Here is a 24,598-nt window from a genome sequence, read left to right as displayed (position 1 = left end):
GCCTCCCTAAGTGAACCAAATCTTTTGGCATTTTCTTAACTGCTGTACCAGGTTAGTCACTAGGGCCTGCAGAAGAGGGTGTCCCATTCTGCTCAAGCACAAGAGAGCGCACAATTGCGGGGGGCGAGAGTCRTATTTAAGGGGCCTTGCAGGGAAGGGCAGCTCAGGGGGGTTGTGCCATGGCCAGCATCTCAGGAAGGCAGACCAGCACGGATCGGCTGCAACGTCATCTGGTTTCTCACATCCCTCCCCAAAGTTCTTGCTTTGTTTTCCTCATCTGTGCTTTCTTCTTCTTTCTGTTCCCTTCCTCCCTAGCTATGTTTGGTACTTATAGAAATTTTACTTCTCTTTCGTTTAGCTTTGTATATTCTATTTTCTTGTTGTTCTCAGTGTTTCCACCAGAAAACAACGTTTGGGGTTTTTTCCCCCTCTCTGTTCAACACGCACATTTGGAGCAAGCAGGGAACTGTGTGATCTCTGCACTCGCCCCTGTGTGACAGCACACGGCACAACGACGGAGAAGAGAGAAGGAGAGTGAAATGAGAAGAAGAAACAGGGAGCRCGGCCTTCTCCCTTCCAGCTGCCGCGCTGCCTCCGGGCAGGGCTGGTCCTCCCACGCGACCCTTGAGCCACCAGGCCAGTTTACACCAAGAGCAGCGACCGCAGCACCCAAATGCCACGGGGCTTTGCCTCCTCTTGCCTGCATACTACCTTGACATGATTATGGGGTCACTGCCTACAAGAGAAAACAAAACGATTCCCCCCTTCTAACCCTTTGGTCAAAATAATCCTAGAAATTCCTTTTAACAACAGCCAGGAATTTTAAAGTGCCTCATGTCTTTCAGATACTGAGTGATATCACATATTCAGAAAATCATCAAAAACACATAGCAAGGGTTTTGCTTTTTTTTTTTAAGCTAAATTTTCTGAAGCACAATATATCAAAACCCCACCTTATGAATCCCTTCTGTATAGCAGAGCTCTCCTTGTTAAAACTYTGCGCAAACAGATTTCCTCCCCTCTCCCCCAGGTACCATTCTCTCTGTGTGTACTACAATAACAACTGCGCCTTTACCAAGATTGAACACAACAGCCAGGTCTTTGTAGAGGATAATTAACAGCCAGCAGTGAATCTTAGCACTTATTCAATGGCGTATGAATGAGTTATGAAAATTCTCTTTTACTGGAGAAGTAACAGGATATCATTCCATTTGCATATGTTTTGCCTCTTGCATGATAGCATATTTATGGTTTTCATAGTTTAAAGTGAGAAATATGTACACAGATATTATACATTTGTACTCAGGCAGTCCTAGCTCAATGAGTTTGCCTCTCCTGTCATTAGTGAAATCTCCTCTCCATCTGTGTCTAATCCAAATTCCTCGGTCCAYCCTGAGTGGGATGAGTAGACCTGAGCCCCTCCAGCTGTTCCTGGAGATGTGAGGGTTCATTTCTTGAACTGGATCTCCRCTGTCTCACATAAATTAGTGCTCTCAATTAGTGCCCTTGCATAGGATACCTGGAGGTAAATGCAAAGACATTGCCCTGTTCTGAAGTACACTGAGCCCCCAAACTTATGTGCGTTTTTCACTTCATGACAGAAAACCTCTCTATTTTTCCCTAGCATTTAATAGCTGAGCACAAGTGAAAAGGAGCAACTCCCAGTTGTAGCTGGAGCCATAATATGGAAACATCTCTCAACTCTAAGGCTAAAAAACAATCGTAGTAGAATTTAAATGAGATCAGTGGTCTTTTTAAGTAGAAATACTAACGGTCATTGATAAAAATGCAAAAGGAGAAAAATTTGTTTGGGTGCCTAAAAAAAATAGTAAGAAATACAACCTATTCCCAAGACTCCACAGCTTCAGTTCTCTTCCAGGCTACCAGGGTATGACTAAGAGAAGGAGGGACTCAGACCCAGGCTGAGGACATCTGCACTTACACTGCCAACTTGCACAATACCATTTCCCCACTTCTTTTCTCCCCAGAAATGCTGGTGTGCCAGTAGACTGCACCTACTGCAAGAAGCGCGCTACTCTTACCCCTATGCACATTGCCACGGAAACATACAGACATCAATATTTTTTTCTTATAAAAGAGTCTGTCTAGCAGCCTGCAGAAGAGCTTGCTGTCTGGCCCCCGACACTATGCKAAACGGGGGAATCAAAGCCAAGCGCCGAAGGCGGGAGAGGCTCTTGCACCCCGTGCACGGCCCCGACCGCAGGGGTAACCAGTGGGCAGAGAGGGACACTGAGCCCTCCGAGCTGGGCGCCGCGGTGAGGGAGGCCCTGGGAGGCCACCCGAGACCAAAGCGCGACACCGTGGTGGGCACCATCTCTGCTGTTACTTGTTTACTCATTGTTACCTAAGGCAGACAAAAAAGAGCTTGGGAAAACCGCCAGAAAAGGGGCCTTTCCATCCAAGCACGGGCCTGTGAAACGGCTGGCAACGCAGCAAGGGGATTGCTGGTGTGCCAGTGAATGTGCCAGGCAACCCAGCTTCTTTTAGGAGTCCCACCGTGACGGACCCGTTTGGTCAAGGTGCACTGCCGCTGGAAACACGAGCATTTAACACTGGTGCTTCTGACAGCGAACTTCACGCCATTCCTAGAATTGTTACTGAATTGTCTTTTTTTTTCCCCTTCCCCTCTACTGCAGGCTAAAAAATCCCTGTCAGCCCAGTAAGTCACTCACGCTGACAGTCCGTTGCCAAAGCAGCAATCTTAGGAGAGGATGGGGAATGAAAACCTTCCTGTCCTCCGCTGCAGCGCGGCGGTGCTCAAAAGGTGACCTCCAAAGGGAGCCCGCGAGCCTGCGACCTCCCCTGCCCTCTTACGATATCTTAAAGGAGTCTTGAACTTTTTCTTTGAAAACTAGTGGGGATGTGTGAGAGGTTCTGCATGATGGTTTGTTTGTTTGTTTGTTTTACTTTTGAAACATAGGTCTCGTCTCTCCTGGAAGGGGTCTGGATAACTGGACAGCTAATGAAACAATAATATTGCCCATGTCAGGGGAGTGAGAGGCAAGAGAGGAAAACGTATTTTTTTTTAATCTATTTTTTGTTTTTAATCTGACTGCTTAGCATTCCTTCTTCCTAGTTAACATCTACTGGAGCTCAGTCATAAACTGACATTTTGGAGAAACAAGGTCTCTGTAAAATTTTCAAGAGCTCCTAGCATAGCCTCTGTACTAAACACACATCCTCCAGCCCACAGAATGCGTTCTTCAGATAAGACCAACATTTAGTATTAGGTGTATTTTGGGGCTTAAAGCAAAAAAAGGAGAATGCAGTTTTGTCTTTTAAATAACTTTCAACTGCCTATTTAACCAGCATGCAAAAGAAAACAATTAAAAAAAAAAGTAAGAATTTCTTTATAAATTACCTGTGGACCGCAAAGGTGATGAATTGGAGATGTTTAGTTTTATTCCTTTGCAGGGATTTCTTCTCCACACTGTGAAACACATGGTCTGTGGTCCTTAGCTAGTATCTTCTGCAGCGTGGTATCAGTGACCACGTAGCATTTTTGAACTGCTGAGCAGAGGGACACATGGCAAATACTGCACCTGGCGTTACTCATTGCAAAGATGAGCTAAAAACGGGTCTGCTTCTGCACAGGTGCAAAAAGCCACTCTTGGCAAGAGAGGGCTTCCTGAAGGTAAATTATGCTCAGCAGATGATGATGATGGAGATGCACATAATGAATTTGTAACTGTGGGAGGTAAAGCATAGTTTCTGACCCAGGTGAAATCTGAAGCATTTTGCTAATGTCCCGTGCTGGATTTTAGGGAGAGTACGACAAACTGAGCCCCGGCAGTGGCGGCCCTGCCGGACGGGCAGCTCACGTGCCCGGAGCCGGTAACACAGACGCCTTTCCCAGCCGCAGCAGCCTCATCCCAGCCACAAATACAACCGTGGACTGCTACGCTGAACACGTCAGAATAAGTCAATAGTTTAATAACCACGATTAAGGCTTTTCCAAATCCATTTAACAACTGTGAATTATTCTGAAATAAAATTGCCTCAGCCAATCAGCTCTATAGCCCCCGACCCACACTATATGCTATTTCCCAGTTAAGCGAAGCTCCGCACCCCGAGTGGCTTCGTGGTTTCTGGACATTGCAAGGTCCAGCATGCAGAACCCTGTCCCCCGTCCGAGAGCTCAGCAGACTATTCCTAGTGCAGCAGGTCAGACAGCGTGAGGGGATGCTCCCAGCTCCCCGAACCGCCCCAAAACCGGGGGAAAAGGCCGGAGAGCCCCCGTGGCCCGCGGAGCCAGCGCCAGCGCAGCCAAGGGCGGGAGTCCAGCCGGGAGGGCAGAGCCTCCCCRGCACGCGAAGGGAGAGCGGCGGGAGGCGAGCGCTCGCCGCGCCGCCCGTCAGCACAGCAGGGGTAATTGGAGGGAGCTCCTGATTAATTTGATAATAACCCTATCCTGCACTAACGCACACTACACATGCAAAAATAGGTAAAAAGCGCCACTTAGCCCTGGAAGCAGAGGGAAGCACGTGGTGGGGGCCTGCGAACGTCGCGAGAGCGCCTGGGCCCTCGGTCAGAAGCACCTTTCGGCGTGCTCCCCTTCACACGGCCGTACCCTACGGCCCAGCCGCGGCTCAGCCCGCGCCGCCCGCTCGAGGCAGCCTCCTTGCTAGCCGCCTCGCGAGAGGGCTCCCGGCATTGAAATATATTTGCTCTAAGCTGCAGCTTATGTTGCTTTATCAGAGCAGCCAGCGTACTTCAACAGTGAGACAGATTGATTCTGCAGCTTACTAGGAGAGACACTGAAATCTGAGAGGAATAATATTAAATCACGCACTTGGTCTTCAATCAGAAGGAAGATTATTCCCCATTATGTATTTTTTATGCAGYGTTTTACACAGCATGAGGTCAAAAGTACCAGGCAGCGAGGCCTCATCTTGGCTTCAGAGACTTATTTTGCAGGCTGAAAGATACCTCCTTAGTCACTGCAATTACCTGCTTGAATCTTCCCTCACTTCGACAGGCTGTCTCGCCCATTAAATAAGTTAACTTTCTGCTCGCTACTCACATCCATCAAGCAGCAGCAGACGGACTCGTGATGCGTTTCGGGGGCACTCCGAATTGCTCGCCTGTTCGGTTTGCAAGACCTGAGAGCCGCCGCCTCCTCTTGCACACCAGCACCACTCCTGCCCTGACCACTTCTCCCGCTTCCCTGGCCGCCCACCAGCCGGCTCGGGACAAGGAGGCCGGGACGGAGCAGAGCAGCAGCTCCCAGGCTCCCGCGTCCCTGCCAGGCTCGCGCCCCGCGCGCACCGCGCTGGCTGAGGAGGGCCCCTGCGAAGCTCCCCAGGAGACGGGAGCCCCCTCATCCGCGGGAGCCCGGGCTGCTCCTGCCCTCCACCGTGATCCCCCAATGGCGCCGGCTGCCTGCGGCGCAAGCACTGGCTCCCTGCTACCAGCCCCTGCGGAGACACCAGGACGGATCTCAGARAAGTTTCCTTCCACTTTTTGTGTTATTTTTCTCGCCCTCCAGCATCCACAGGGCCAGCTCGTCAATGAATATAACTAACACATCCTTTATCCCTCAATGATTAATGACAGCATTAAAGAAAAACCATCTTAACGCTGAACTGTGGGCTAGCCCACTGCGCACCTTCCCGTCACCCRGTCCTTGGCGGTTTGTCCTTCTGGCCAGCGCCCCAACCATCGCTTGCCCGATGTGGCAGCAGGGCAGGGAACGGCTCTGCCGTGAGAAACCGTGACAAGCTGCTCTTAGTCCACAAATCAGATCTAGGGTTTAATTTGTAMATGCTGAATTTGGTCTACCACCAGCATTTAAGAAAGCCTTGCTTTATTTTCTCTTATTCCATGTCAAGCCATATTGTATTTTCACTCCTGAATTTTCTCAGAACTCTTAGCATTCTGCATTAGACCCTAATCACAAGACCAAAACTGGACAATAATTTAACCTATTTTTTTTCAAAATATAGGCAACTCAGATCTAATTATACATTGTTAAAGTTCTAATAGGTATCTCACACTCACCACTTTTAAAGTTTGCGCAAACTATTAAGCTATAACGAGCTCCAGCTTGCTTTCTGGGCAAATATGAAAGAGGTTTTTTATTAATATTTGTGAACGTGGACAAAAGTCCATGCTCTGTGGAGGCTATTGTGATCACTAGAAGAGCCAGATGGTGCTTTGCTTTTCCATTTCCTAGTCTGCACCTCACGAAGCAGAGGGCACATGCAGGAGTGTGGGTATGCTGGTGGCATGGTGGTTAGAGAGGGCCACAGTGAGATGGGCTTCAGAGAGCAAGAGCCAGGAGCTTCAGGCTGCTATTGGGGCAAGTCACTGGGTATCCAGCTAGTCGTGGACACCAGTGAGGGCCGGGAGGCGGATTTCATATTTGAGCCTAGATACGAACAATCCAGACAAGATCGCCCTCACCATGGGGTAACCAGTTCAAGATAGGGGCCAAATTTGGCATTAGCAAAAAACGCAACCAACCAACCAACGACACCTCTGCCCCTCACCCAACATTCATAAGCCTCTTTAAAAGTCTTCGATTTGAAATGAAACACAAGCCTGGCACCTTGCCATGGGAGTGCACAGCTTTTAACTGACCCCATATGTAAAGTCAACCTGAGAGAGCTGTTAAATTCTTTAATCCAGCCCTCCAGCCCCCTAGAGGCATGTTTCTCCTGTGAACTGTGGAGCCAAATTTCTGCAAAAGCAAGCTTTAAATCTGGAAACATTAACCACCCTCCCAGGTAGTTACAGAATAAAAGTATTCACCAGGACATAATGAACAGTAAACCAAAGGCACAAGTTACGGATAACGCCGACTTTGCGTCTCACTGCTGTACAATACAGATTTTTCAACGCTGCATATGTCTTAAATCACAACTTGCCCCAAATGGAGGGAGTTCAGCCCTGGCGCTTCRGCAGCGCTTGGGGTGGGGAGGGCATGTTAGGGAATATCCTGCCCCAGAGGTTTTTGCTGCTGGAATTACAATGTTTAAATGGGAGCTTTGCTGATACAGTAACCAACAAATGAAAAAAAAAATCTTTAAATTTTGAACATACTGAAGTGACATTTATTATCAATATAGATATGGATCAGCATTGCTGATCAACTTTAAAAGCCAAAACAAGAGGGACAAAAAGCTCTCCTGGTGGATGATGAATAACCACAATAAAAATCCCGTATGCTGCTTTCTTGCAGAGAAAACTGTTTCAAATATGTTCAGCTTTGCTATGGAGTTGCCTGACTGTACTTTTCTCCATTTTAGGTAAAATGGGCCCACCTTGTACTCCCTACAAGCTGCCCTTTCCTTTTGCTGTAAAGCATTTGCATCTGGAAAGTGTTGTTAACTCTTGGTGGTAGCACTCTTGTTAACGGTCACAGCAGAGTCTATGTTTTAATTAGACTATGATATAAGGAGGCGCTCTCTCACATCATGTGAAATGCAGAAGATAACGTTTATGGAAAGTATCTTTAGGTCTTCCTGTGAAAGCCTATGCTTTGCTGTTGCTATTGATGTCCACCCAAGCATACTGCACAGCAGCTGAATTCTGCTCCTTATTCCCTAGCAATTTATTAATTTTAAACTGCAAGGCAGTGTAGCAGATTCAACCCCCAGAAGAAAAAAAAGAAATAAAACACTAGCTTTCTTTGGAGCAAAGAGACCAAAACTGAAGCATAGGACATATTTAGTTTAAAAAAAAAAAAAAAAAAAAGCCTTTGATGTTCTTTGATGCAGGAAGTGACATGGTTTCTCTAGCTACATTTCTATGAAATCTTAAGTGAAAGATTGCTTCCAGCAGAACACCCTGATTAAATCTGAAGAGATTTTGCAAAACATAAGATTTCAGAGCCCAATTAATTCTCTGATTAAGAAGTCACGATGGGTAAGGAACTGGGAACAAGCAGCTGAGATCCTAGTCTTTCTCCTTGAATATGGTTTATTAATGAATGAAGTTTAAAAAACAGGAGATGGGAAAATAGGACTGACCTTTGATGTATGTGATATGCCATAAACTAGAACCAGTCCTCCCGATTTTTGCTCATCAGCTTTGCATTTAGTAAACAGAAGTTGCCTTTAAAGATAATTTAACATGATTACAGGCCTCTCCCTATGCCTGAAGTTCGCTCTTAAAAATAACCTCCATACATTGCCCCCTTTGTGCTCTTCATGATGTAAAAAGGAGGTCTGAAAGGTTTGAAAAGCATTGCTTCCTGCTTATCTCTTCTTCCTTGAGTCCCAAAGACATGCCTGATCTTGTCCTCCCTAGTTTTGCTAGAGACATTTTTAGATGATCTGGGCTTCTGTGGCAGGGGAGCAGGGCTTCTTTGCCCCTATGGAAAAGGCAGGAGAAAGGGAGTTCCTCACAAAAAGAGCTTTTCTTCTGTGTGCATTAGTAACGATCATAAAAGTGAATATAGTCTAAATAAAAAACATTCCCATGTACTGAACTGGGATATCATGCACTTGAAAGAAGTGAACCTATTTCAGCCAGTTCTGCAGTCATCCCCAGAGCCTTACAGGACAGACGTGCCACTGTATTGTTTAAAAACAGACAACTAAAACCCAAAACCCTTTCAAGGTCTTCTTTGCACACTAATAATCAAGTAGCACAATATTATTTTTGAATAATAAGAGCAAGTAGCACTTATTTCTACAGATTTGTGTTCTTAACAAAATACTAACCTCCAATTTTAAACTTTTGACTAAAAATAGGGAAAAAAGTCAAACTTTCCCCTGCATCAAGGAATTTGAGAGACTTATCCTTGCACATATCGGACACATACAAATCCTAGACTAATGGGTTACTTAAAAAAAAAAAAGTAAGGGGAAAAAAAATCACACGGGAGTAAAGTAGACTACACCGACATTCCAATATACTGCAGGGAGTGGAAATTGTCTAACCCCCTGAAGTTTGCAATGCCTGTCTAAAGTACTGTACACTCCCTAAGTAAAACCTCCTGCCCCAGAAATCCAAGGGAGGGTGAAAGAACTCACTTGAAGGTTTGTCTCTTTGAAAAAGACCTGAGGAAAGAAAAAAGGTCTGTTTCAGGGCTCATAGAATAAGTGTATTTAGATACTCCTCCTTAAGAAAGGACCCAGATGCAAGCAAGGCTTGTGCCATAGTTTAAATCCAGGTTCCCAGAAAAACTTGCTTACAGAAAGATCAGAAGATCTGAGGATCATTACTGTAGAGGATTCTGAGAAATTATCTCCTAATGCACAGCTGAAGACAGAACTAGTCTTGGTCTCTCTTTGGCTTGAACCTCTACTGAATTTAATGCTGACAAATCAAAAAGGGATATATCCAGAATCCGTAACCCTGATAAAAATGGGAAATCTGTATCATCTTAATCAAAGGATATGCCACCCTGAGCTGGATCTGTGTCTTGTCCCTTGGCCTCATATGACTCCTGTGTGCTAGAGGTTAAGGGTTTGTTAAAGAATACCGGTTTTGATTAAGTGTCACATACGGTGTAAAACATCCTCTTTATCATTGGAAGTGAAGGTTGGGGGCCAGATAGTGCCTTTTAGTGAGCTTCTAATATAAATTAGGTGTCTTAGGTAATGGGTGGTTTTCAGACAGGATTGATCTTTCTATGGTCCAGTGAAAGTAGGTGTGTTTGGTGAGATGTCACAAAAGCAAGCTTCCTGGCACCTATACTAATAGGCTGGTTACCCCTTTTGGAGTAGGACTTGAAAAATACAACACAGGAATCCCCCCGCCCCTTCCTAACTTTTTCATTTTCTTGATGTAATGGGCAAAGGTCTATATATCCTTTACTCCTTTGGTATTTCAGTCCTTGTATTTGCAGTATCACTCAGTGAATCTTAAGCCACTCATCTTTTTAGTCACTTGCAGTTCCCTAAACTTGCATGAACTTAAAGACGAAGCTGTTATGAGCAGGCTAGGTTACTTACTATTTTTATCAATGTACAACCTTTTAAGAAAAATATATCAAGTACGCCACCACCACAACCAAATGATTTCTATTCCCCGTTAAGTCCTCTGTGGAAACTTTGATTGCAGAGAGACCTAGAGAGAGCTGTAGAGATGTTAAACCCTAAGTTCCCCTGCCTCAAAAATAAGAGAAAACATGCATTTATATAGACATCAAAACGCGTCTGTATTTTCCTCTTTATGAAACAGAAATTCTCTCAGCTTTGTGCAAAGAGTGGCATGATCAAAAGCACAAACCGAGCACATGAGAGCGAGAAGCTCTAATTCAGAATCTAACCACAAACCTCAGGTAAAGAGGGTATATACAAAATAAACCTTTCTTTATAGTTCATTGACATGTTATAGTTAAAACTTTTCTGAAAAGTTTCTATGGATTTATGAAGAAGTGAAAGCACAAATGCACAGTAGGTATTCCAGGCTCATAAATCTGACCAATGAACAAGATCCAAAAGTCTTTAAATATGGAGGAATACGTTACAAACATTATTTAAATATTTCACTTTGTTTCCTATCTACCCACTGATCACTTGAGCACTAATAAATATCAAAGTTTGTTAAAAATATTTAGATAATCAAAATCTATGCTGAGATCAAGCCTTATAATCGAGTCTATTCCAATTCTCACTGAGAAAAGCTTTCCATGGTCCCCAATTTAACTAGCCAGGATAACCAAGATTTAGAACATGAATATCCTTCATTTGCTTATAAAAATATATTCCCCTCCAGGCAAAGACTTAGGCATATATGTAACTCTAAGCACTGGAATAGCTTTACTGAATACAATGGGATTATGATTAAAAGTTGCATTTACCTGAATATCATAATAGAACCAGGCCTGATCTATCGCCCTCCTGTTTGTTTACTTCAGATATGAAGCACAAATACTCTGCTATTAGTGTGGGAGACCTATACAACACTTTCTCCTTCACGTCTCAAAATCACTTGTGCTTATTTTTGCTTATTTGCCCAATGTTGTAATGAGGTAATCTTGTCAAAGTGCTCTTAAACATCTTTGTCTTATTAGTGTCTTTTTAAAAGCCACTTGAATGGTTATGGGTTTTTTTTTTGTTTTTTAATAGTATCAAATTAAGGACATCTATTCTCACAACCCCGTGGTTCCAATATTTTTCCCAGTCATCACTTCTTATATCCAAAAGGTACCAGTGGAGCTAGTAGTGTGGCAGATGGGTGGTTCCCTCTGCCCATTATATCGTATACTGCAATGCGAAAACAGAGGGGTATTTTCAGGTGTGGATGCTCAGAGTGGGACCCTAAGGAAACCAGCAGAGACAGATTTCACTACTGCAAAGAAGCCATACAGAAATATTGGCTTGTCTCCATCTTATTCCACATACAGCCACTTTGTGCCTCCTTTGCATTGGTCAGCGGGGGCAGTTCTCACTGCCGGCACACACAACTTCACTGTGCTGTTGGCGCTCTGGAATGATTCGAGAGCTTGTGCCCTTACATTGCCCATGTGGAAACCTAATGGCTTTGCTTCATCCACCAAAGATGTTAGCTCTAAACCTTTCAAACTAGCCAACCTGTTTGCTCTTTCAGCTTTTTGGAAGATAATGGGAAGTACTAGAAATGTAACATCGAATGGAAGTTACCTGAATGATCACTTATTACTCTCTTTATTGTGCTAATGGGAACACAAATTGATAAAAGTTATGGCAAAAAAGATTATTGGATTCTTGGGGATTCTTGGGGATTCTCCTTTATGCAGGGTCATCAAACGGCTGCTTTCACGCCTTGATAGGCCAACGAGCCAGCGAGCTGGCTGTCCTCGCTGAGGGTGCGAGGAAAGGCAGGGTTGCTCTGTTCGAGAACGACGCGTGGAGATAAGGGAGGACTTAAGACTCATTGCCACATGGAATTAAAGGGTCCTTGCTGGTGGTCCTGATTAAACCTACACCAGCGCATCATACTTGAAAGGTAGGTAATGGATGTGAGCAAATATCGCTGCAAAATACATGAGAGAGGCAAAAAAAGGGCACTGGAAATGCAGGTCTACTATCAGAGCAATCTACTTTAAGGGGTTACATCGGAACAAAGACAAAAATGTTTCTCTTCTTTATTCTTTAATACCAACACAGCCAACAAAAGAACGTGCCTTAAATGCAGTCTGGGAAACCTCTACAGCTCTGAGGATCTCCCTTGCAGACTTTACCAGAGCAAAAATTCTCCAAACACAAGTGACCCTTCAAGGATTTGATATTTTTCTATATAGGTGAAGGATGGAAGGAAGGGGGGGGGGGGAACAAAAACAAAAACCAAGCCTTGGCCTTTACAGAACTAAAGAACAGGTCTGTCAAATTCAAGGGACAGCTTTTATGAAACGTTGCATTAAATTGTTCAGCACTCTTCCTGAGGGGAACCTCCCTGAACCCACCTTGGCTTTATTAATTTCTAATTCCTGTTAGCCTTTTTTCACAAGACGGGAGAAGCATGTTTCACGTGCTGTAATACCGATCCATTCCTGCCATCAAGATGAAACCGAGACGAGCCCTGCTCTCTCCAAGCCTGCTCCCTAAGGACCGAGTCCAGGCACCGCTGTGCCCACAGGCTCCCTGTTAGCTGTGCTCCTCTCTGGTGTTGGTCTCTCTGCTCTGCGCAGGACACGGAGGGCTTTCTGCCTCGCCTCCCCGCGGTGCGCGAGGGTTTGCCCATGGCAGCACAGGACAGATGAGCCTGACAGCCTGCGTGACCAGGTGACTGAGCATTAGCTTGCCTCTGAGTGCTGGCGCTAAGTAAATCTCATTCCTAATCCAAATCGCTTTTGATAAAAACAAAAGCTGTGTGCAAATGAATATTTCCATCTTTTTTCAAATTCTAGGTTTCAACTGCAATATTAATGCTATTTTACAGTGTAATTTACTTGTAATAATATGTCATTATTGCCATTTTACAGTTTTCTCTTAAAGTAGTAAAGAAAATGTTTTAAAAGGCACAAATAGCTGCAGCACAAATCTCCATTCAGCCTAAGAATCTGTGCTCTCCCATCAGAATGGCACATAATTGAAAACAATGACATCCCCAATGTGCTAAACACTCCAGTCATTAAAGCATTTTTATTTTGGAATAAAAGAGCACACTTATAGCTTTTTTCCTAAATAGTAAATATAAATTAAACATTTTTCTTCTGTTCCCAGAATGGCATCTGCCTGCGAAGCCATGGCTGACCTCAAACACTTTTCACAAGCGCACCTCAAACCAACAAGCTGGTTTCAGACATGAACCACCACAAGGCAGTGAATTTACCTAAAACACAACACACAAAAGGTTGCCTCTAATACGAGATGTGTCCTTACCTTGTGACAAGTTCATAAACGCCAAGTGACCGTACCTCGGGGATCGTTACAAGGATTGGCAGGAACTGCAGGCAATCTCAGGCAGGCTTTCGCAAGCAAGGCTGCGTGTGAAGGGATGGAGGCATCATGGAGAAGAAGGCAACATTTAATGGAGAAGATGTACTTCACACAACAATTTTACACCGGTTCTGGTTCCACCTCTCATACACATCTCTGGACCAAAACTGGTTCACCGTTAGCCCTCTTGACAGACCTGTCCTGGGGAAGAGCTGCCGGAGTCGTCGTTCTCTGAAAGGCTCCGCAAACAGTAAGCACAGGATCTCATTGCTATTTATGAAAACTATTAATACACAAGAATCAGACTTAAATAGCAGCCAAGGCTGAACTGGACTATTAAAATATTTTTACCTGCATGAGTGAAGTAAGCAGCTTCTCCGTTTCTGGCATGTACTTTCTGTCGAGCTATCACGGAGAGAGGTGCAGGTAAGGACTTTGGTGAACAGCTTGCTGATAATGTCCTGCTAGCCATAACGGGGCAAAAATTAGCAGATGATTCTGTGAGTTTCTTGTCTGATCTTCGCGAGAGCTCAGGGAGCAGAGCAAGGGCTGGATCAGCTTTTGTCAACATGTGAAACCATGAAAAGAGGGATGCAAGCAAAAGCCATCCCGAGCACCACTTTCTTCTTGAAAAGAAAGCTCGGTACAACCTTTTCCTATTCATATGACTCTCTTGACCAATGTACATAGTTCTTGGCCATCCACTCAGAGCTGCAGCAAATGCGCTGCCTGCTGCGGGCTCCAGGCCTCAGCAGCCAAGGGCAACGAATGAACCAGACAAGTTAGGCTGCCACAGAGCAGATGAGCTCGTGAAGTAAAAAAAAAATCTGTGTGAACTTTTTCAACCTAATATGGTGAGTGAAAAGGGATTTTTTTAAAGTTATTTTTAATTCTGATTATTCTTCCTCCTTGCTTACCTCATGGTGTACTGCTTGCGTGGCCAGCGCATCGCAGCTGCTGTTTGTCAAGGTAAAGTCCAAAGTCAATACACGCAAGCAAGTCTGTGCAGGAATGTCCAAAACCTCAATACACTCGAGTGGAAAGACAGAGAGACAGGCAGGATGGTGTCTTTCTCTCTTGCATTCCTGCACTGTGCCTCATTTTAGAAACTAGTAGAAAGAAAGTAATAGAAATAAATTTCAAGCATCACTGGATAGAGTGGAGCGATAACTTGAAAAAAGGTGGCGAAGCCAGGAGCCCTGCTGGTCCCTCAGCTGAGGGCAGCCCATGGGCTGTGACTCAATGGATGCATCTGTGACTGTGCACACTTTTGGAAATACTGAAGGTGGACCAGACCACAAACCCTCACCAGCCTGGGGGCATGCTTGAACTTCCCCATATCCTGCGGTTTGGGCCTGTTTGGGGTGGCGCCGGTACGGACAGCGCGATGCAGAGCCACCGCGCTCCCCTCGCTGTCCTCGCAGGAGCAGCCCCCGGAGCGTTATTTATCCCCGTTTGGACACATCCAGTGTAAATAACATTGGTCTCTTAAATTACAATTGTTCTTTAATTTAACCATTTCATAGGAGCATGATGAAAGATGACCAACACTGCCAGTTCCTTGCATTTCTAAAAGTCATTTGTACTACACTGAATCTTACTTTTCTCCTAAAGCTCTTTTGTCTGCAGTGCTCTTGCACAAGGACGGCTCTGGCTGCAGCTGTCTCCATGCCACAGCACACTTTGCTTCTGAGCACACCTTAGAAAACCATCCTTAAAATTATCACAGACTTTCCTTCCTTTTCTGAAAGAATTCCCACAGCTGTTCCAAAACCACAAAATGCTATGGACATATGGGGTGAAGGTTATTTAAGATCCAAGCTGTCAGGAAGGCTGTGGGTTACATTGGGTTCTCTTTTGAAGTCTGGAGGTTTATATCAGCAGAGGAGACAGTAGCAACCATTGCTCAGCAGCTGTGAGATTTACATGGCATTTCCAAAAAATGTAATTTCTCAGTAGGATCTCTATCCGAATTTGTCAGAGTAATGTTTAATGGTTGGCAAAACATTAGTAAATAAAAGCAGATCAAGATGATGTTATTACAATAACAGATTACATTACAATTCTTTGTCCCTAGGAAACCCCTGATTAGAACAAGATCTTTGCTAGGGTCTTATGAATAAGTCAAATGTGGGGCGTTAATGACCCTGAGTGACAGCACACACGCCGTAGGGCTTCCCCACTTTCCCCTGCGCCGGCGGGAGCAGTGTCCGCGGTGGCAGGTGCCTCTCAGGAGCAGGTGCTAACCTGGACGATTAGCAGCAGCCCTCACAGGAGTTTTGTTGATTTTAATACAGTCTGGGCCAGATTTTCTGCTAGCATAAACTCGTACAGCTCTATTGATGACAAAAGAGTGCTGCCAATCCATAAAAGCAAAACCTGACCCTTAGCCAGACCCTTTTTATTCCCTTTTTACGCAAGTCTTCATTCTTAATGCTCTTAAATTTAATTCAAAATCTTTCTGAAGAAGCGTACCTCGGTCAGTATATTGCCACTATAGAGACAAGCAGGAAGGAGACTTTTGTTCATAAACGTATAGGACACTTCAGGCACTTACTGGCTTTGCCCTGCAACTCTGCCAGCGCACCTAGCTATGATAGCTGATCTTAGACCTGCAATTGCATAATCACTGAACTAAGAGAAAATTATTTTTTGCTCAAGAGCGTTAGGACAGCTCTGAACCCATGAATGACTCACCCTCAGGCACTGGCGTTTAATTTCTGAGCTATTTATCTCCTTGCACACACCCCAGCACAAACAATTATACTTAGTAATTTGTTGATCTTATCAAGGCTGTTTGATGTTACTATTGCTACCTCCAATAATGCTGTGCTTTGAAACTTAAACAGAATTTATAACCAGGGCCTGATACTTTGCACACAATTCCCATTTCAGAAAAGTTTAACTCTTTGGTAGCTAATAGGCTTTGCATGCACATTTTTAAGGAAAACGGATGTCACTTCTTTTGCTGAAATATTTGGCAACACAGCCCTTCAGCAACACCAAAGCCCCTGCTAGGAGCTACTTCTCCCCCTGCACGGTCCTGGTGCGTTTTCCCAACAGAAAGCACGCTGGGGAAGAGCGCAGGAAAGCAGCAGTGGGCAGGCGCCCGCCCCGAGGCCGTACCCACGCTGCCGGCGCCGTGGGCCAAGGCTCGCCGGTGTGAGTCGCTGCGCTCCAGCCACGTCGGTCCCCTGCGCGCGTCAAAGGCGCCAGCAGCTGCCAAACGCCAGCCATAAACCCTCATTTTGTGCCCATCCAGCTGCAGCGCTCCCAGCAGCCCTTCCCAGTGCTCCGATACCCTTCTAGGATCCTTTTCACATGGACAACAGCCTTCCTCATGAGGACATTATTGCCCATTAAATTATTAAGCGCTTACCGTAAATCAAACTTGACGGACCCCCTCGCTCGGTCTCCCGCTCGCTCTGCGCTCTCCGAAGCAGGTGTCCAGCGCGGGTCGGGCTGCCTTTGCCTCAGGCTGTGCCCGGCGCCCACGCAGCCCGTCCGCCGGCCCTCGCCCTCCCGCTCCCGCTCCCGCGAGCGGGCTCACCGAAACGCAGCAGGTTAACTGCTCTTTGGGGGGTGCGCGGCAAAAGAGGGACAGAGTGAGAGCGCAGGGCAGGGGCTGAAACCCGGCGCTTCGAAGGCGGTTTGCCGCGTGCAGGCGGGCGGCCGTGGGGCCGGGCCAGCCCCGCGCAGCAGCCGGGGTGGCGCCGGTACGGACGGCGCGATGCAGAGCCGCCGCGCTCCCCTCGCTGTCCTCGCAGGGGCAGCCCCCRGCGCGTTATTTATCCCCGTTTGGACACATCCAGTGTAAATAACATTGGTCTCTTAAAACTCCCGCTGTGGCACTGATTTCCTGCCTTGCAGGTGCCGCCAGGACCGACGCCAAAGTCCTTCCCCTCCTGCGGCGGTGCCGGGGGCCAGGGGAGCCCCCGCGTTTCTACTCGCCAGCCGAAATCTGCAGGCCTAGTTGCTTTCTGCGCCTAGGATGCACGTTTCGTTAACTTTCCTGTCACATGTGCTCTTGCAACAGCAGCAGAGGATTTTATTTTCTATATGGTCTAAAACTTCTTCCCTGTGCTGAGCATGTACCTTCTGCATGTAGGAAGTAAAATGCTGCAGGAACTCTGTAACTGCGCGGCGCTCTAACGCGCTCCGATGAGCAGGCCCGCACCAGCTCACCTCCATGATGGCAAGCACGCACAGGTAACTTATTTCACAATATGCAATGTGCTGCCATATGTGTCTATTCTCGTGGATCAGAAATTGGCTCTACCTGTAGAGAGAAGACAAGAAATAACTGCTTCAAAGGCAGCCTTGAAACACAAAATTTACTTTTAAAACTTTAAAAGCCCAACTAGCACACAGCTATTTCAATCCGCTAGAATACTATGATGAATACCACTGCTTTGATTTTTTTTTCAAAGCCTCCAACAGTTTTCCTAGTTTAATTGTAGTGAAATGATAGGATTAGCATAATCAAACATATGGAATTGGTATTGGGAGAGTAAAAATTAAAACTAGTGATCATTAGTTTTACACAATTAATATATTCTAATGACTTCTCTTTTCTGTGAGCTGAGTTCACAAGTGGAGAGAAAAGCTAAAACTTAGCTTAATTTTTTAAACTGAAAACTTTGCCACATACTCACCACTTTCACAACACTATTTTACAGTCCTGCCTTGTACCTGGTAGGCGCAGTGCTCAGTGCTGAGCCCACCTGGCACTGTAAAACCCAACACAGCTCTGCAAGCACTGCTTAGACAAGCCTGGCAATCACAAGAACGTAACAAAATGCTGCACTGGAAAAGCGCTACTGATGCTTTTGAGGCTGAGGGGGTGATTTGGGAGTTTGTGGGCGCAGAGGCGGGTGCCCCCGTGCAGGGGGACGCTGCTCTCGGCAGGGCGCTCCTGCCTGCTAACGCAGCACGGGGGGGCGTTCGGCTGAGYGGCCCCAGCCGCAGGTACTCGCTACCGCAGGAAACTTGTTCAGCAAGAGCAAAGGGAGGAAAATAGGACTCACGACACTGCATTTTCGAACCAGGCTCCCTGACACACAAACTCCTCCACCAACCAGGTCCTGCGGTCTGGGAAGAGATGAGAGTGAACTTGGCTGAGGAAGGGAGGAAGGTAGATGGAAACCTATGGCAGACAAGAAAGGATCCTTCGGAAAAGGTAAAAAATTTAAAACAATTATAAGAATGCTATAACCGCTAGGGGGCTAGACAGTCAATGAAAGAGAAAAACATGAAATTAAACCAGTATCATCWTCTTCTTCTTCTGTAAAAACTTTATTAAAAATGCATTAGTAGGAAATATATTAAACAGATCATGCTCTTTATTGGTGTTTGGTGATGGCCTTTGAAGCAAGGTTGCTTGGGTGAGGACATAAGAATGGCTGTATCAGGTCAGATACAGGCCCATCTAGCCCAGTATCCTGTTTTTTTGACAGTGGCCAACAGATGCCTAAAAGCAGCACATAAAAACAGAGACAACATATAGCACTTTTTCCCCAACTATTCCCCAGCTTCCCACAATTTGTGACTCAAGGACTCTCCAAGTGCAGAGGTGATAACTTGTTTTTAACGTTTTTTTCCAAAGACCTTTTTTTTCCCATGACTTTGTCCAAGCATCTCTGAACCCTTGCCAACCTTCAGCATCCAAACATCTTGCAGCACAAAGTGCACAGCTGAAGCCATGCAAAAGGACATCTTTTTTGTTTTAGCTTGCCAACCACACCAGCTTGAGCACTGAATTTATAAAGACACTGAAATCCTTCATTCTTCTGCAGAATATTCTGAGCCCATAAAGATGCTCAAATAGGCAGCTTAGATATGCCACCTACATCCTGCTGGCTCTTATGTTATCCAAATGTTTATTTCAATTTTCAAGTAGCAGCACAGACTTGAATTTCAGGCAGTTAGGTAGCTACTTCTAGGAGTCCGTCACTGAACAGCAAGCATCACCACTGTCTGTTTTACTTTAGGTAACGTACTGTGGAAACAATTAATTTTACATTTTATTCAATATATAAAGCTAGATATTAAGCCCCAGCCTCTCCCCTTGTGCTGTTCTGGTAGATGTTGATTAGGACAGAAAATTATATCCTACCTGAGAGGAATCCTTGGGTAGAAGCAGTCTTCAAAATTAAACGTCAGTGCTTCTTTGTGCTTCTTAATGGTCTGAAACACCACGTTTTGGAGTGCCCAGACATAAAATACCACCTATATGTTGCTGCTGATACTGCCAATAAAAGAAAGCAGTAAGCCCCTTTGTGTGTCTACAGCAATGTCTTTATTTGATCAGGAGTGTGCTTTCAAAGTCAATCTCCTGATCACTGCTCCAGACACACACACACACACACACACACCCCTTTGCTTAGCTTTGCACAGGAGTCTGAGCATGCAAACAGTTCTTTTGTGTGAGACCGATGTGAAAACTGCACTCGAACTCCTCATGGGGCCAAGCCCACAAGTCCGGGGCAAACCCCTCAAACGCGCAGTGAAACGGCAGGGCCTCTGCACCCACCACTTTGCTCTCCTGCTGAGCCGCACCACCTGCTAACGTGGACACCACTACTGTTGTCCACATCTCTACAAGACTCTCAGGCACTCTCTTAATTTTTGGACAGTTTGGAGGCAGGCCATAGTAATTTCCCTGTTTCATGAGCATTTGTTTAGTTTAATTCCATAAATATGCCATAAATGTCATGGCTAATCAGCAATGAGGAATGGAAGTTAAGAGGAAGGAGAATAGAAGGAATAAAAGAACAGAAATTAAGGACTCCTCCTCCTCTGCAAAATTCCCTACTTTCCACACTTTAGAAGAACTGTGCCCATGATGCTTTTGCATCCTTCTCCAGCTGAAGAAACAAAACATCTCATTTGCCATCATCATCCTCAGTTTGTATGGGTGATCCAGACTTAGTGAAGAGCATGCACCATAGATTTCACACCTTTCATAGCAAATGTGAGCAGGATAGGTAAGATGCACCTTGAATCAATCGTCCAAGTTGAAATGCATATACAATAAGTGCTGGGCCTAAGTTAAATCACAGTTGTACTTAAAACAGAGTGCTTGAAACTTGTTACATTTAGCTACAAGTTTTTAGGAGCTGTACATCTCAAATGCATAGAATCGCTGAAGAGAAACACAGACCGTACRTATTTAATGTGGCAGTTGCCACAAGTCACCAGTGATAGGACTAACAGAGCTTATCAGATTATTCTTTCTTTTAATAAAACTTCTGTTTTTATTCTTGAATAACCAATTAGCTTCAGCAGTTAAAAGAGAATCAGTTAAAACAGCTGAAGAGATAAGCTATCCAAGCAGGTTAATAAACTGAAACATATTTATCATGTTATAAAATAAATATTTTTAAAGATATGGCAAAATTTTTAAGTTCATTTTCTGTTTTCTGAATATTATAATAGATTTCAAAAACCCTATCTATCAAAAACAGCTTTGTTCAAATTTTAATTATTTTTATTTTTAGAACAGGGAGGTATCATGAAATATACACATTCAAATTTAAACAAATATGGCTTACTAGATGTAATTAAAAGGTGCAACAATACAAAGCAACCCATTAATTGTACATTTTTTCTTTCTAACAACTTCCTCATTTATATGTAATAATTAGGGAGCATGGGAATATTTTGGAAACCAGAACCAATTTCAGATAAGACAACACATTTCAGTTAGTGTTATTGCAGTAAAGGGGAAATACTTCTCTTTCACCAACACATATACTCCACTTCTCACTTCACCTTTTATTGTGTCCAAAACCCAGCATGAGCCATTCTCTGTTACCAGCACCTTGCTGACTTCCAAGAGAAACAGATAGGTTCATTTTCCTTTCGGATTTGACTTCTAACAAAAGATTTGGTGGTCCAAATCTTTTTTTCCAATTACCTGACGTTAAAATAATGCCAAGAACAAGCACTAGCTGTACCAGGAAATTATACAAAAGAGAAATTCGAGGGTTCCAAAGCATATGAAGTCCAGATTTCCCTGCTTCAAAATATTCTCCCCTCTCCTGCCACCATGAAGAAAGGAGAAGCTCTTTAAAACAAAATCAACAACTACGAATTGAAGTCATCTGCCCTCCCTCTTTCTCTTCAGCTCAGTTAAAGGCATGATGCCAGATTTTCGACAATAAGCCTCGTGGCTTTGACTGACTCATGTCTTACTCTTTCAGAAAGGAGCAATGAGGCTCGAAGGCAGCATTCTCAAGAGAAGTCTTTAAGCAGGACATGACTGGTGCTCCCAATATCTTAAATACAGAGGGGAGGTTTGCCAGTGATAAGCTACATTTTTGAAGCTTATAACAAGCAAATTTATCACAGTAATGATGCAAGAGGTCTGGCATACCAGTAAGCCACAGGCAACAGTAGCATCTCTCCCAGCCCTGACCCTGTGAATCTGTAACTGAAACTGCAGGCATGGGCACTTTAGAAAATAAACAGGCTATTTTAACATAAACTGAACTTACTGCAGTATGGGTAATTCTATGGCTTGCATTAGAAGTACAAACTTTTATTTTTGGTAACAACTTACTCCTCTGTGTAGCTCAAAGAGATCAGCTCTCCCTCAGGGCTAAAGGGGTAACAAAGTATTCACAGCACAGCCTTATTTCAGCAGAACGACTGACCTGCCAGTACAGCGTGACCTCGTCCTTCACAACACTATCTGTGTCACCCTCCACTGGCCCAAAAACCTGACCTGGGAGGACAACACACAACATCAGGCGCTACTGCTCCACCCTCCACAATTTAATAATTTCAAGACATGAAATACTTTGAAAAATGATTTGTGCAAAAAAGCTTCAGTCTCAAAAGATAATGTGATTTTTCTACATATATTTGCTCTCTCCAGTAAAAATCATTTACACTGTATCTTTTTTATTATCCTTACTATCATCTTTCAGTGAATGTCCATCTACAAATTCATTAACTTTTTTGAGACAAATCATTGGCATCCTAATCTTCTGATTCCCATGAAAGACTCACTTTCAAGATACAATTGCAGCTGCCCCACACTGCCAGTTACTGTATCATACACGTCTTAAAATTCTGTAATCAGCATCCACCAGGTGCCGTATCGCATTCAGCACACCACAGTCAGTCAATACAGACATCCCCAAACACACCAAGGCTGGTTTTGTCAAATGTTTTATTGAGTGTAGACATCTGGAGTACTGTAAAACATGCATTATCTGTAGATTCAAAAAGGAGCAAGCCACATTGTCCTCACTGTCAAACGTGTCAGGCTTGGCATACATGATGGAGATTAATGAAGTATCATGAGAGTAATATGGTTCCTGAAAAGCTTCTACAATTTGGAGTAGGGTCTTAATCGTTTGAAACGCAAAGCTGTTCACATTTAGTGAACTTGTATGTTCGCTGGAGGTGCCATATTTTAATTCAAAACAAACAAGAATAATTTCACTGGGGTGGGGGGGGTTCCCTAGGTAGAAACTGTACGTTTTTTGTTTCCAGATATTCCATCCCAAATAAAAATTCATATGCTTTTTGAAGCAGCACAGTTTATTTCTGAGTAATGAAAAACATCTGATATTCACTTCTTCTTGGGTTGTTGAGGTGTATTAAATTTAAAGAAGATAATATCTCCATCCTCCACTATGTAATTTCTGCCTTGTTGTCTGTATTTTCCAGCAGCCTGCAAATAGAATGGACAGAATGAGAATGAATAGGTTATTTCATTAGACATTTTAGCGTATTTCCAACTTGCAATTATTTAAATATATTTTGGTAAAGAAATGGTACTACTTCAGCTTCAGAATTAGACATTCATAATACTTCTCAATTTGACAAAATTTGGTTTTACATACATATCAGATATGTAAAAAAATCTTGAGATGATAAGCACTGGTGACAGGAATCTAAAACAGTATTGCTGGAAAGGGCAATCCATACAGTTTGCACCACGGCTGTATGGCTATCAAACTTGTACATGGACGTCTCTGAGCTGCTTCCAGCAAAGGATAAGCCAGTATTGTTGAAATTAAAGATGGGAACACTATGCAAAAAGTCACAACTGTACATGTCTCATGCTTTGAGCAGGGCTCTCTTGTCTGCTTATGCACAGACAGTGAAGGAGTGGGGAGCACAAAATACAGTCTCAGTCCTTCTGTCAGAAACTTCCTTTAGAACAAATTTGCTTATGATACAGGTACCAAAAGAAGAGATGTAACAGCAGACAGGTTGTGAAACCAGGTTACAGGAGAAGGTATACAAACCAAAGGCATAAAAAGGAAATTTGTTATGAAAATGCTATACTTGAGGAGAGCAGATAATAGGCAGGGAAACTATTAAGTATCAGTACTCTGTGCATTAGAATTTGTTGTTATATTTTTTGTCTATGTAGCATTGTAATTAAACCTAGTATCATAGTGGCTACAGAGAAGCTGTAGCATTAGGACTGAGGGATTGGGCGGGAGATGTCCTATGGAAACATTTATCTTGAAAAGTGATCTACAATATGGAAAAGTTGAGAGCTTCTGCTTTGGTTCAATAACTTTTCCTGTTCTGAAGTTTTCTTTTGCAGGAGAAAGTGCTTCCATGCAAGACCTCACTGTGCCATTATTCTCAATGACACTATCACAGTGGTGGCATACTAAGATCCCATTACACAAAAGCTGTTAACTAATGACCTTAGTTACAGTAGAACAGATCAGATTAATGGTACATAGTTAACTTAGACACCTTTCTTTCACAAAACCTGCTCTATAAGGCAACATATTCCTCATATTGCTGTCTAGAAATTTAGAGGCTCAATAATCTTGTTGCTGTCATTCCTAATTTAAATGGTGTCATCAGTGATGCTAACTTAGAGTAAACTTCAGATAAAACAGCCTATACATAAACATTTAGTGCAATAGTAATTGACCTTATCCCATATGACACTATTAATAAATAATAAATAAGAGCTTACAAATGTTTTTGTATTTTTCCCCCGGAAATTTGTTTAGACTATAAAAGGTTTGCTCTCAAGTAGTCTTGGTAGTTCTTTCCTTTGAAGATCCTAATAATGCTCAAAGTCAAGAGTAATTAGACTAATTGATGGCATAAACACTAATAAAACAGTGCTGTAAAAATCATCATCAAGTGTAAGCTGCAGGCACAGGTACACAGACATTGTACAGGTAAATACATGTATTATTCACAAATATTTGCAGAAAAACCTGACCCCCCCCCAAAGTAAAAATGTGGATTTTTTCAGCACACTATTGCCC

The 24,598-nt window shown here is 43.9% G+C and overlaps 1 protein-coding gene across 3 annotated transcripts in view; it reads right to left on the bottom strand.

Moving 5' to 3' along the window:
* Positions 1-22,498: 22,498 nt before the first annotated feature.
* OLA1 (Obg like ATPase 1) overlaps positions 22,499-24,598 on the bottom strand; it is a 110,926-nt gene continuing 108,826 nt past the window's right edge. For all 3 annotated transcript variants that reach the window (XM_026075550.1, XM_026075566.1, XM_026075557.1), the window contains one exon: positions 22,499-23,022. In XM_026075550.1, the coding sequence (XP_025931335.1) occupies positions 22,921-23,022 (102 nt within the window). In that variant the 3' untranslated portion in view covers positions 22,499-22,920. The remainder of the gene's footprint in view (positions 23,023-24,598) is intronic.

The sequence above is a fragment of the Apteryx rowi genome, unplaced genomic scaffold (assembly GCF_003343035.1).
Source record: "Apteryx rowi isolate R43461 unplaced genomic scaffold, aptRow1 scaffold_110, whole genome shotgun sequence".
NCBI classification, from domain to species: domain Eukaryota; kingdom Metazoa; phylum Chordata; class Aves; order Apterygiformes; family Apterygidae; genus Apteryx; species Apteryx rowi.
The sequence above is the reverse complement of the archived record's forward strand: the minus strand, read 5'-3'. Positions and strand labels throughout refer to the sequence as shown.